A 15,192-nucleotide genomic window follows, 5' to 3' on the forward strand; every position below is an offset into this window, starting at 1 on the left:
AAATTCTAAGATATGGGGGTGAGGAGAAAATTCATTCTAAGCTCGAGGCATGATTAGTGCAAAAGGATGAAAATGGACAAAGGACGCTGTGAAAGGAGGAGAAGCAAAGCTAATCCTCCTGGGTCATTTAGTGTAAGAAGTAGACTAATATGTTATAGGCTTGAAAGGTGGATTGGAACCAGGTTATGAAGGTTTTCATGTACCATATGGGAATGTACACTTGAGCATTAAGACAATAGGAAGCCTTTGGCATTTATTGAGTAGAAGAGTAACATGGTCAGACTCACGTTTTAGGAAAATCACGTTTGCAGTGTGTGTGTGCGTGTGTGTGTGTTTCTATAACCTTTGCAGTTATTTGTATGTGTGTCTATATAGAGAGAACCAAGGAGAGAAAAGGTTTTCTTAAAAGAAAAATGCAAAGAAATAGAAGAAAACAATAGAATGGGAAAGATGAGATCTCTTCAGGAAAAGTAGAGATATCAAAGGAATGTTTAATGCCAAAATGGGCATGATAAAAGACAAAATGGTAGGGACTTAACAGAAGCAGAAGAGATTAAGAAGAGGTGGCAAGAATACACAGAACTATACAAGAAAGGTTTTCATATCACTGATAACCATGATGGTGTGGTTTCTAGAGCCAGGAGAATGAAGTCAAGTGGGCTTTAGGAAGCATTACTAACAATAAGGCTAGTAGAGGTGTTGGAATTCCAGCTGAGCTATTTAAAATCCTAAAAGATGATGCTGTTAAAGTGCCACACTCAATATGCCAGCAAATTTGCAAAACTCAACAGTGGCCACTACATTGGAAAGGATCAGTTTACATCCAAGTGATGTAATGAATGCCAAGGAATGTTCAAATTACTGAATAGTTGTACTCATTTCTCACACCAGCAAGGAAGGTTATGCTTAAGATTCTGGAATATAGTCTTCAGTGATATGTTGAAATGAGAATTACCAGAAGAGCAGGCTGTTTTTTGAAAAGGCAGAGGAACTAGAGACCAAATTTCCAACGTTTGCTGAGAATGCAAGGGAATTCCAGAAAAACATCTAATTCTGTTTCATTATTTGCATTAAAGCCTTTCACTGGATCACAACAAAATGTGGCAAGTCCTTAAAGAGATGGGAATACCAGATCATCTTGCTTGTCTCCTGAGGAACCTTAGTGTGGGCCAAGAAGCAACAGTTCGAATGAAACATGGAACAGTTGGTTAATTTATGATTGGAAAAGGTGTATGACAAGGCTGTGTATGTTTGTATATATTATATATTGTAGAGGATACAGAGAAACCAGTTATGAAACTGTTGCAATAGTTGAGGGGAGAAGTGATAAGGAAGGATACTTGTGAGTAGAGAGAAAGGGATGAATATATTGAGGAGGTAGAATCAGCAAGACTTGGCACTTGATTTCATATAGAAAAAATAGATTTTCTACAAGGACTATATAAATGCCCAGAAGAAATGTTACAAGAGAAAAAAAGGAAACCAGAGCTTTGGAAGAAAGAATTGGAAGGAGAATAATAGCTTAGAAAGTGGTAAACCTGGGGCAGCTAGGTGGCGCAGTGGATAGAGCACCGACCCTGGAGTCAGGAGTACCTGAGTTCAAATCCGGCCTCAGACACTTAACACTTACTAGCTGTGTGACCCTGGGCAAGTCACTTAACCCCAATTGCCTCACTAAAAAAAAAAAAAAGAAAGTGGTAAACCTGACTACTGAACTGGAAAATGAGTCAAGGAGAGATAACTTAAGAATCAGTGGAGTCCCTGAAACCTATGATTTTGAAAAAAAAAAATCCTGGTCACTATATTTAATGAAATCAAATGAAAACTACCCAGAACTGTTTGAACCAGGGGCAGTGTGAAGATAGAAATAATCCATCTGTTACCTATTGAAAGAAATCTCAAAAGAAAAAGCCTTAGGAATATCAGCCCAAATCCAGAGCTTCCACATCAAAGAAAAATACTACAAGTATCCAGAAAGAAACAGTGTAAGTAACAGGGAATCAAGGTAAGGATCAAAAAAGACCTGGCAGCTTCTAGTGAAAACAAGAGGAGATTACAGTATAATATTCCAAAAGGCAAAAGAGAGAGACTTGCAAACAAGAATAATTAACCTTGTAAAGCTGACTACAGTCCTGTAGGGGGAAAATGGATCTTTAATGGAATAGAATATTCAAGCTTTTTTGTTTTTGTTAGGCAGTTGAGGTTAAGTGACTTGTCCAGGGTCACACAACTAAATCTCAGAAATAGAAACAATAGACTTCCAGGTCCTGTGTGTGTGTGTGTGTGTGTGTGTGTGTGTGTGTGTGTGTTGTTTTTTGTTTGTTTGTTTGTTGTTTGATTTTTGGTGAGGCAATTGGGGTTAAGTGACTTGCCCAGGGTCACACAGCTAGTAAGTGTTAAGTGTCTGAGGCCGGATTTGAACTCAGGTCCTCCTGACTCTAGGGTCGGTGCTCTATCCACTGTACCACCTAGCTGCCTGTGTTTGTTTTTAATTTAACCTCATCAATGTTTCCTCAATACATTAGGGTTCTCAAAGGGCACTTGTTTCGCCACAAATAGAATACTAGCAAGACATCATCATGCCTGGCCTGGCAAGGAGGGATAGAGTGATTAGAAGTTGCCATGAGTAAGGAGATTTAGTTGGGGTTAAAAAAATACAGGGAGAAATGGAAGAACGGTGGAAAAAGCACTGGGTTTAGAGGCAGAGGATCTGAGTTCAAATTCTACATCTGACAATTATTACCTGTCTTCAATTTCCTCATTTCTAAAGTGATAAAGTTCAACCACGTGGCCTCTGAAATCCTTTCCAGTTCTAGTTCTGTGATTCTCTGATCAGAGAAGGGAAATTCAGACAGATATATGTATTGTGGAATTAAAATGCTTGTGGTTGATGATGAGATCAAAAGAATGAATGCCCTTTTGTGTGATTGAAATAGTAGAGGTGCTGATCATAGGAGGTGAAGAGTTTGATGAACTGGGAATTGGTATGTAGAAGAAGGAGATTATTTTGAAAGCTAATATATTTTTTGAGGTCTTTATCACTGAGAGTGCATGTGCATTATATGTTAGAGCATTCTATGTTGTATGTTGTTTTTAAATAAAATGGAAGCCAAAAATAGACCAAATAACTGACTTGGTAAAAAAAATAGTCCATCAAAAACAGGATAGATAATTAAGTTAGAAATTCAAGGTCTGTCTGGATACCTAAAATTAACAAAGGATGAATAGTTACAGAATTGGAAAGTGCTAACTAGATGTGTATATTACAGAAGAAAAACAACAAGAGCCACTGAGGATCAGTTATGCAGCTTGCATTATGAAAGTCACCACTTGCTGGGTATTTGATTACAGATTGGATGGGAGTCAGTAATACATCCTTACACACATGCATAATGGGATGTACTAAGAGATGTGATATGGAAGATTCAGGAAACTTAGGATTGTTCAGGTATCTATTAGAATATTATATCTCTTCTTTGAAAGAGGATATAGAAAAACTAGAGATGGTTTTGGGAAGAAACAATAGAAATGATTAAAGGGATGGAAAATAGGACCCTTTAGGAAAGATTAAGGAATTTAGCTTTTGTTTACTCTGGAAAATGAAGACGTACGTGTGTGTGTGTGTGTGTGTGTGTGTGTGTGTGTGTGTGTGTATGTTTAAAATATATGAAGGCTTGCTGAGGAGGAAGCTGTCAGGTGATTTGCCATTAACAAAGAACCAAACTAAAATTGGCTTAATGGCAAATAGAAAATTTAGTCACTGAAACGGATTACCAAGAGAGGTTATGGACTATTCAGCCTTGGGAGATGTTTAAAATTCCATCAACAGATAGTTATTTGTTAGGTAGCTTTCACATTTAGCTGTTTGAAGTGTATATTCATTTACTTCTTTTTCATATTTATTTTACTCACTTTACTGTAGTTTACTAAACATTATACCAGGAACCTTATTAAATGGATTATCTTTATGTACTATTTGTAAAGTCCACATTTTAATCTGTATAATATTTTGCCATACCTTTGTGACCATGAGAGAGTCACTTACCATCCTTGGGTTTCAGTTTTCTCATCTGTAAAATGTGCTACTTAGATAACCTCTGGAGTTCTTATGTAGCTCTAAATCCGTGTTCTTAAAGTCATTCAGGATTATGCATTAATAGGTGCTCACTTGGACTATATTTAACCTTTTTTTTTTTTTTTTTTTTGGTGAGGCAATTGGGGTTAAGTGACTTGCCCAGGGTCACACAGCTAGTAAGTGTTAAGTGTCTGAGGCCAGATTTGAACTCAGGTCCTCCTGAATCCGGGGCCGGTGCTCTATCCACTGCGCCACCTAGCTGCCCCTATATTTAGCTTTAAATAAGAAAATGTACTTTTCTGTTCTGGAACTTTTGTATTTGAGATCTTGTAGAAGTCAACTTGTTAGAATAACAATGTGTCTTGTCTGCTGACAATGGATAATTTATAAATGTGTTGTAACTCTTTTGCAACAGGGAGTTCTCTTGGTATATGACATTACAAATTACCAAAGCTTTGACAATTTAGAAGACTGGTATAACATGGTGAAGAAAGTGAACGAAGAATCAGAAACACAGCCATTGGTGGCCTTGGTGGGCAATAAAAGTAAGTGATTTTAATACTAATTAATGTTTAACAACATTTTCTTTACTTACAAAAAATACATTAAAACTAATACTTTTATTTATGAGTGAATAGTTAAGGTACTTGCATACATTTATAGAAATATAGCCTTCATAGAATTTCTAGATTGTGAGAATGGAAAATATCCTTTGAAGTGTACAGTTTTTTTCCAGCAACTGTTATGGTTGGTTTATCATGCCATGACTACTTTAACCAGTTCTGTTAAGGTAAGTGCAGTACTGACAGTGTTCACTTGGGCTCCCTGAGTTCTGAATGGGCAGTATGGGCTATTAAGAAAGTGAAAGAACTGCAGATTTTGTGACAGTACCTGACTTCTTGTATACTTTGCCCCAGAGAATTTTTGAAAGATGTGGTTCTTAAAGTGATACTCACCCTACGGAAGGAGGTAGTTACGTTGTGAGATATAATACATACTGTTTTCCCACATTTTTTGGGTAAATTTTGGGGAATTTGTATTAAAATACTAGATCATTCTTCTGCAAATGGATTATTCTGGCTGCAGGGATAAGTGGTGATATACTGCACTGGAAGATGAAAATTCTGGCTAAATGAGTTTTTGGAAATTATTTTCAAGGTTGATATGTGGTATGTGGGAATTCAAAGCTAATTTTCCTTTTGTATTCAGTAGTGTACTGTCATATTCCATGTCTTGAAACCTGAGAGGCTAGAGAAAGAGTTTAAGGGTGAAAACTGTAATATAGTTGTTCACAGTTTAATATTCAGAGGACAGTGGCCTGTTGCTTTCTATCTTGCTTGAGGTTAGAACAAGAAGAAATTGTAGCATGAAAGAATTAGGTTTAGGTGTAAGGAAATATTTTCTCCCAGTGAGAGTTGTTAAATATTTGAGTGTGTTACCAAGAGAATTATTTTCTCCAAAGACCTTTTTAAAAAAATAACTTATTTGTCATGGAATGGTTCAAGTACAGTTATTTCTGAAGACAGGACCTAAGTTTCTCCAGTTTTTATGTTGTAAATCTAGATGGATATAGGTATATTAAAATGTGGTAGGAGAAGAGTAGAGAGAGAATTAATTTTGTTTCTATCATAAGACTTTACCATGATTTAGATTAAAATTTGATTATGCTTTCTAGAAAAGAATTTTGCCTATCCTGACATGGTTGATTTGGGTAGAAAATATCATTGTTTTTATAAAGCTTTAGCCAGCTTTCTTTGTGTTATATAGATATTTTCATTCTTCTTCCATCTGCTTTCTATGGAACCTTTTTTATAGCTGAAGAAAATGATTGTTAATCATTTTACTACAGTCCCTTTTATTTTTATTTTTTGAAGCAGTCAGGGTTAAGTGACTTGTTCAGGGTCACACAGCTAATAAGTGCCTGAGGTCAGATTTGAACTCAGGTCCTCCTGACCCCAGGGTTGGTGCTTTATCCACTTCACCTAGGTGCTCGCACCTTTAAAAAATCATAGTAAGTTTAGATGACTTTTTCTCTATCTTGTCAAAGTTCCGGTCTCTACTTTTGGCCATTGTCTCAGCCCTAGACTCACTCATTATGTGTGATTGAACTTGTACTGCAATAGAACCTTTTTCTGTCATCTTTTAGAAGAATGTTCAGAGGATGAAGACTGGGGAGAGTCTTGTTTTAATTTTTCTCATAATCTGATCACCATCTGGGTAAGGGATAAATATTCCCTCGTCTTTCATGGTATATTGGCACTGTTATTTATATACATTATGCTCTGAGGCATCTAAGCATTGGTCACTGTCAAAGACAGGATATCAGACTAGATGGACCATTGGTCTGTTCTGGTGTTGCCATCCCCAGGTTTTAAAAACAAATATTTATAAAATGAATGTGAATTTATGCAAAAAACACTAATTTATTGTTTGAGAATGCACTAAAGTCCAGCATTTTCCCATAGTTTCCTTAGCTGTAACCTCTTTCTTGTGTGTATTACAATAGGGTCTTTCAGTTTGAGGTCACATATGAAAGCATGCAGTCATAGAGAATGGTACATATGTTAAACCAAGAGATTCTAGGAGAAAATTTAGTCCCCTTTCTACTAATTTACTTCAGTCTATCATTTTGGCCAATGTCACATGTTCATGCAATGAAAAGTCTTTCAATTAAAGTTATTAGGACTATAGTACTGAGTTTCCTGAATAATGTGTGATTTGAATTTTAAATCTGAGGTAATGTTAGAATGTGCATTTTTTTTCCTTAAAGGAAAATTTATATTATAAAAAATGAAATATATGAAAAATGTTGATAGTTGGACTTAAAGCAATAGAAACATAGAAAACCATATACAGCTTTATTGTTTTCATCACTATGGAAATAGAATCAAGTTTTCCAAACTCAGTTTGTATTTAATTTGTATTTTTCTTGGCAGCCTAAATTCTAGAAAATAAGTGTTAAAAACTAATATATTTCATAGGTGCTAGGAAACATTGGCAATAGTAGGTAAGAATTTTTAGCTTAGTTAATCATGTTTACATGATTACATGAATAAGTCAGAGAAAAAAAATGGCTCTAGACAATTGATTTCTTCATTGCTTTATCAATTTTCCAGGTTCATTCATGTCTCTCTACTTTTGCTTACATGGTTTTGTCTACCTGTAGCTCTGTCACCTCCTCTCGACTTGTATAAATCTTAGCTTTTGTTCACGGCTCAGCTTTGATTCTGTTTTCTCTATTAAGTTGATTTCTCCTGCCTTCAGTTATTGCTACCTTCTGTGCACTCCCATACATTTTTGATGGCCAGTATCACTCCTTTACTTAGCGTATGCTATTGTATATTAGTTTTTATGTATATATCCTGTTTCACCAAACAAGACTGTACTGTAGTACCTTCCAGGCCAAGGACCCTGACTTTGACAAAGATAAAAGAGATGAGTGCTTTGCAAACCTTAAAAAAGTACTATAGAAATACTTTAAAAAGCAATACAATTATAAATAATAAATGTTAAATATCAACATTGCTTTAAAAATAATAACAGCATCTTATGTCCTGATGGACTAGTACAGTGACCTTACAAATAACAGGTGCTCAATAAATGTCTTTTGATAATAATGATTAAACAGGTGGTTCCTCCAGAAGTTGGTTCTTGTACTTTTCTAGTGCAAACCTGGGTAGGCCCTGGTAGTTTTTTGGGGGTGGTATTGTTCCAATTACATGTAAAGACAATTTTTAACATTAATTTAAAAACTTTTTTTGACTTCCAAATGATCTCCCTCCCTCACTTACCATCCCTCCCCAAAACTGTAAACAATTTGATGTAGGTTATGTATGTGTAATTATATAAAACATATTTTAATTTTAGGCATGTTGTGAAAGAAGAAACAGACCAAAAGAAAAAATCCACACACACACAAAAAGTGAAAATAGTATGCTTCCATCTGCATTCAGACTCCATATGTTCTTTCTCTGGATGTGGATAGCATTTTCCTTCATGAGTCCTTTGGAATTGTCTTGGATCATTGTATTGCTGAGAAGAGTGTTGCCAATGTTGTGTACAATATTCTCTTGGTTCTGCTCACTTTACTTTGTATCAGGTCATATAAGCCTTTCCAGGTTTTCCTGAATCTTGCTTGTCATTTTTTATAACACAATAGTATTCCATCACAGTCATACATCACAGCTCATTCATTGATGGGCATCTCCTCAACTTCCAGTTCTTTGCCACCACAAAAAGATCTGCTATAAATATTTTTGTACATGTAGGTCCTTTTCCCCTTTATGTGATCTCTTTGGGATACATACCTAAAACTGATTGCCCTTTGGGCAGTCATTCTCCAGAATGGTTGGATCAGTTCACAATTCTACCAACAGTGCATTAGTGTCCCAATTTTCCCATATCTTTCGCAACATTTATCATTTCCCTTTTCTGTCATATTAGTCAGTATGCCATTAAGGGCTAAAATTCTAGCTAGTGTGTCTAAAATATCTAATGAGTGGTTGCCAATAAATTATAAGCTTTAGCAAGAGTTAGACTTTTAAGCATTTATTAAGGAGAATAAGAATTTGGTAAAGAGAGAAAAAAAGGCCTACATTCATCTATCAAAGGGAGAGCACATTTCTAGCTCCCTTCTCCACCAGCATCCCCAGGAAAGAGCGCGAGACAGAGCGCTAGTTTCTTCCCTCTTCCTCCCACTAGCCACCTTCCTGACGCCAAAGAAAAGACTCCTGGTCTTGCCCTCAAAGACCTTCGCTTCATGGGTGGAACTCTTCTACAGTAAGTCTCCAGCAGGTGGTGTCATTCCAATCGTTACAATGCTAGGTATGAGGTAGTACTTCAAAGTTGTTTTAATTTGCATTTTTCTTATGAATAGTGATTTAGAACATTTCTTCATATGACTGTAGATAGCTTTGATTTCTTCATCTGAAAACTGCCTGTTCATATCCTTTGATCATTTATCAGTTGGGGAATGGCTTATATTCCTATAAATTTGACTCAGTTCTCTATATATCTGAGAAATTAGGCCTTCATCAGAGACACTTGGTATAAAGATCGTTTCTCAGCTTTCTGATTTCCTTCTAACCTTGGTTGCATTGGTTTTGTTTGTGCAAAAACTTTAAAATTTAATATAATCAAAATCATCCATTTTAAGTTACCTAATACTCTCTATTTCTTGTTCGGTCATAAATTCTTCCTTTCTCCATAGCTCTGACAGGTAAATTATTCCTTGTTCTCCTAATTTGCTTATGGTAGCACCCTTTATGTTTAAATCATGTACCCATTTTGACCTTATCTTGGTATGTGATCTAAGATGTTGGTCTATACCTGGTTTCTGACATACTGTTTTTCATATCAGTTTTTGTCATATAGGGAATTCTTATCCCAGAATGGATTTATCAAATAGTAGGTTACTATGGTCATTTATTACTGTGTTCTTTGTATTTAATCTATTCCACTGATCCCCTCTGTTTCTTAGCCACTACTAGTTTTGATGTTTACTGCTTTATGATGTAGTTTGGGATCTGATATGACTTCCTGATGAAAGCTGGCAAAATAATTATAGCATTAGTTTAAAAAGATATTTAGATGTTTTATTTGTAAACTTGGTTGGAATTCCTGGTCTAATTTAATGAAAGCCAGAAATACTTTTTTTTTTTTTTTTTTTTTTAAGTGAGGCAATTGGGGTTAAGTGACTTGCCCAGGGTCACACAGCTAGTAACTGTTAAGTGTCTGAGGCCGGATTTGAACTCAGGTACTCCTGACTTCAGGGCCGGTGCTCTATCCACTGCGCCATCTAGCTGCCCCTCAGAAATACATTTTGACTAAATCTAGTTCCCCTCCCACATTTTCTAAAATTAAATAACTTTGGATTTCCATCCTACCCAGCATTTAAAAACAACAGGTACAATTGTATGCCAGTCTCCTGCTCCTGCTAGCAAGACAGATTTTTGTTAATGAGGGGAGGGCCTTATAGCTGGTTTCATAGAAGGTGTGGAGAGAGTGTAGATAGATACAGTATTAGAGAAAGATATGGTGGTAATAGTGAGAGTAATCAGGTCATTCAGAATTGATGGAAACACTATGTCCTTTAAATGTTTGACATGGTGTAGAGGAGGAGGTGGAGGTAGGAAGGGCCAAGATAGCCAGAGAAAATATGAGGGAGAAATGGCAAAATGGGTCAACTGTTATTCCTTTGTATTTTGTAGCAGAAATTGGGACCTAATGGGTGAGCTAGTTCATGGACTTATGATTGGGGTGGGTGGATGGGGACTGTATGGAATGGGAAGGTTGTGGAGATAGTGGTATGTGTGCACATGTGTGTGTCCCCATGTACACACCTGTTCATGCAACAATATACTGGGTATGATAAGTGTTGGAGGGGGTGTGGAAAAATAGGGAAAGTAATGCTCTGTTGGTGGAGTTTTGAACTGATCCAACCATTCTGGAGAATGATGTGAAAATATGGCTAAAGGGCTATAAAACTATGCGTACTCTTTGACCCAGCAATATTACTGCTAGGTTTGTACCCCAAAGAGATCAAAGAAAAAAGAAAAAGACCTACTTGTACAAAAATATTTATAGCAACTCTTTTTTATGGTGGCAAAGAATTGGAAATTGAGGAGATACCCATCAATTGCAGGATGGATGAATGAGTTGTGGTGTACGATTGTGATGGAGTATGTGCTGTAAAAAATGACAAGCAGGATGTTTTCAGAAAAACCTAGAAAGACTTATATGAACTGATACAAAGTGAAGTGAGCAGAACCAGGAGAACATTGTACACAACAACAGCAGTATGGTACCACGATCAACTATGAATGACTTAGTTATTCTCAATAATACAATGATCCAGGACAGTTCTGAGGGAGTTATGATGAAAAATGCTATCCACCTCCTCAGAAAGAATAATGGAGTTTAAATGCAGATTGAAGCATGCTTTTTAAAAAAAACTTTATTATTCTTGTATTTTTTGTCAGTGTCTTCTTTTGCAACATGGCTATTGTGGAAATATTTTGCTTGACTACACATATATAATGTCCAAGAAATTGCTTGCCTTTCTTCTCAAGGAGAGGGGAAAAGGAGGGAGAGAATTTTTAAAAAATGTTAAAAATTTTTTGTTTACCTGTAATTGAAAAGAAAAATAAACAACATTAAAAAATAAACTGGGTAGGATTAGCAGGTGGAAAGAACAGTAAAGATAGAGTCAGATGACTTGGATTCAAATCCTGCCTCAGCTGTTTACTAGCTGTGTGGTCTTGGGCAAATTACTTACTTTTCTTGGCCTTATTTTATCCATCTATAAAATAGGAGGGTTGGGCTGGATGATGTCTAAGGTGCCTTCTGACCATATATGATGCAATGGTGTGATGTAATTCTAGTTCTGGTTTCTTTTATGGTGTAAGATGACTCATAGGTTTTGGGTCTTCTTAGGCTCAGTTTGTCAGCTTTGCTTTCGCCTTAAATTCATTCAACAAGCACTTGAAGTAATATTTTCTTTTGGTTCTATTTGAGAATCTGAAGAGACTTTATAGACTTCCAAAAACTCCAGATTTAGTAAAGGATTTTATTTAGTGTGACCCACTAAATACAAGATATCACCACATCAGTCACACTGTCTTCTCTCATTATCTCATATTAATCATTGCTCAACCCTGTGTGGATATTTCCTGGGTCTGTGCCTAGGGGTGTAGGTTTGAGATTCCATTAATCTTGTCAATCTTTTCCCTAGATCCCTACTTCTACTCTGGAACAAAGCTTGTTGTTTTCTGTATGGGGAGAAAACAGTTGCTTACTATCAAAGGCAAATGGCATAATAAGGGTGGGGTGTTGCTATAGGCTTGATTACAATATTTTTTTTCCTCAATCCCTTGAAATCTTGTGATCTTAAGAGGTGGGTCACTTGGGGGAAATGTACCGTATTCGTTAGATTTATATTTATAACAGGAATAAATAATTCCCACCTTCCCTAAGAAGAAATTCACAAAATCAATAAAGATAGCACCTACTTCACAGATTTGGGAGGATAAAATAATTTAATCTATATAATGCTGTATAACTAGTTTATTATAATTTTGTCCCATTCTTATTTTAAAAGCAAATGAGCTAAATATTTAATTTTTTAAAGAAAAGCATTTTGGCTGAACAAATTTTTGCATATGAATGTAATGGAATATTATTGCCCTATAAGAAATTATGAAAGAGACAGTTTTAGACAAATCTGGAAAGACTTGAATGAACTGATATAGAGTGAACAGTACATAACAACATCATAAAGACAACTAAGAATGACTTAAGAATTGATTATTGGAATGACTAACCACAGTTCCAAAGGACTAGTGATAAAATACTACTGTGTGACAGAGATGATGCTCTCAAGCTATAGAATGACAGACATTTTTGGATATGACCAAGGGGGGATTTGTTTTGCTTGAATATGTATTTCTGACATGAGGGTTTCATTTTTCTTTTTTTTTCAACTTGGGGGGTAAGAATAGGGACTAGTGATGAGGTGACCAAAATTAAAAAAAGAAAAGAAAAGAGGTTTATCAAGCAATAGAAGAGAACAGAATAAGACCAATAGGAAATAGAAACAAGCAGGTCAGCTTTGAAAGCAACATGCTGAATGTGTTATATACTTTAAATGAAGATCAAACTATTTATAGTATAGATTCACAGCTTAATGTAAAAAGAGAAAGAATGTCCTTTCTTTGCAGAGTTGGGAGACTGGACATGGAACACTGCATATACTATTGGACTTGGTTAATTTTGCTGAACTGCTCTTTTCCTCATAAAATTATTTTTATGAGGGATAGTTCACTGGGTTGGGAGTAGAGGGATGTTTTGGTAAGTGAAGCTTATGTAAGAACAAAATATATCAATAAAGCAAATAAAGCAAAATAATAGGAAAACTTTTTTGTTTTTGTGAATCAATAAGCCCTTTAGAGAAAAAAGTTTGTCTTCTCTTGGATGAAAATAATTGTTGTTTTGCTTAGATACAAATAATGAAACCCATCTAACCAAATCCAACCTGTCCTTTAAATAAGTCTCACTTTTGAGTAGACTTCCTGAGTAGACTTACTCTGGACTGTTATAAACTTTATTATTCTTTCTGATGTCCTGTTACTTGGCTCTTTTTTGGTAGTAAGAGGAAAATGACTCCTGCTCAATAATTCTTTGGAATTTAGCATCCATTTGTCAAAGGCTCATTATTGTTATTCTCTTGAGAATGGACACTTGCAAATAAGTGCTACTGCCAGCAAGTGCTTGAGTGAGGGCTCCTAGGCCCCTTTTTAATCCCTAGTTCCTAAAGCAAAATGGACCCTCCCCTTTTTCACCACTGGCAGATTACTTAAGGGTTACAATCTGCTAATTATTCTTTGGGTTCTCAGCCAATGGGGGAAGTGACATGGAGACGTTTCTTTAGTCTTCCCTTATATGGACACAGCCCAGAAGAGACCAGCTCAGGGCTACTTGAACCATGTGATCTGTTTGCTGGGAGGCAGGGAAGGGGGACTGAGACCTTTGTTCTCAAACAGGTTTGGAAGGAGTGTACTTTGAATGGTGATGGTTATATCCTTATTGAGAGGAGACCATTACCCATCTCCTCACAGGTATGTTATGGAGAACATAGGAAATATTCCTTGCCTGGTTCCAATCTAACACTTAGAGACTTTGTGTACATGAATGACTGAGGGGCTTTATAGTAGGGTGGTGTAGAATCTTCTGGTTCATTGAGGAGACTAAGGATTGCTGACTTAGGAGGGGCTGAACCTTAACTAAGTTTGTGTGCAAAAGGATCAGCTTTCCCTTTTTGGCACTTCTCTTCCTTGGCACTTGAGTCTGGAGGACTTCTGTAAGGCAGTACAATTTTAAAGAGAAGTAAAATTGGCTCCCTTTTCTCCCACCCAGCAGCCATGTTTTTTATGTTGCAAAGACTTCAAATATGATCACAGAGCTGTAGAATTTTGGAATTGGAATCACAGAATGTTAGAGCTGGCAAGACTTTAGATACCATCAAATCCAAACACCTTATTTAAAAAAAAAATTTCTTTGTTATTTTTTTATTCAGAAACTTAATAAACACCAAATAAAATGAGTATTTCCATATGTAAAGCAGAACAAAAAATAAGGCTTGTAAATGAAGAAATGGATGCTTTTGAATGTTATGTGCGTACTCTGTTCCACCAATCAACTTCTCTTTAACTAGTACCAAATAGGTTTTTTTTTTTTTTGCCCAGGGCAATGAGGGTTAAGTGACTTGCCCAGGGTCACACAGCTAGTAAGTGTCAAGTGTCTGAGGTCGGATTTGAGCTCAGGTCCTCCTGAATCCAGGGCCGGTGCTTTATCTACTTCGCCACCTAGCTACCCCCAAATAGTTTTGATGATTACTGCTTTGTAGTACTACCAAGCCTACCCTTTCTTTCTACTTTTTTTCTCATTAGTTCCCTTGAAATTTTTGACCTGTTCTTCAGATGAATTTTGCTATTATTTTTAAGTTGTATAATGCAGTCCTTTGGTAGTTTAATTGGAAAGGTACTGAATAAATAAATTAATTTCAGGAGTGCCATTTTTATTATTTTGGCATTTCTTTTACTTTTTGTTTGTTTTTGGTGGGGCAATGAGGGTTAAGTGACTTGCCCAGGGTCACACAGCTAGTAAGTGTCAAGTGTCTGAGGCTGGATTTGAACTCAGGTCCTCCTGAATCCAAGGCCAGTGTTTTATCCACTGCACCACTTGGCTGCCCCAAAAAGTATTCTTGTCTTATAAAAAGACTAGAGAGTTGGCTTTTCTTTGTGTGAAGTGCTAATATAAATATGTTGTAGGAGAACATGAAATTGTGAGATGTAATTTAAAAGAAATGTTTCTTTTTCTTCCAAAATTTGGGTTTGGGGCTTAAGTATCTTTGGTCTAAAAAGAGACAAATCAGGTGAGGTACTATTGTAGCCACAGCTTGTTGATGCTGTGTCATCTCAGAGGACTGGAGGTGCCTCTGGCTGAGAGTATGGTAGTTACTTAACATTCATTATTTGGTTACTTTTCTAAGCAAATCAGGGCAAATAGGAGGGAAATAGTTTACAAGGAGAGAAGGTAGAGAAAGAGAAGTGAATTTTAAC

At 36.2% G+C, this 15,192-nt stretch overlaps 1 protein-coding gene across 2 annotated transcripts in view; it reads left to right on the forward strand.

The window, feature by feature from the left end:
- The window catches only part of RAB28 (RAB28, member RAS oncogene family), a 126,896-nt gene that overhangs the window by 19,209 nt on the left and 92,495 nt on the right, over positions 1–15,192 (forward strand). For both annotated transcript variants that reach the window (XM_043973173.1, XM_043973171.1), the window contains exon 4: positions 4,491–4,620. In XM_043973173.1, the coding sequence (XP_043829108.1) occupies positions 4,491–4,620 (130 nt within the window). The remainder of the gene's footprint in view (positions 1–4,490; positions 4,621–15,192) is intronic.

This window comes from Dromiciops gliroides, chromosome 6 (genome assembly GCF_019393635.1).
Source record: "Dromiciops gliroides isolate mDroGli1 chromosome 6, mDroGli1.pri, whole genome shotgun sequence".
NCBI classification, from domain to species: Eukaryota; Metazoa; Chordata; class Mammalia; order Microbiotheria; family Microbiotheriidae; genus Dromiciops; species Dromiciops gliroides.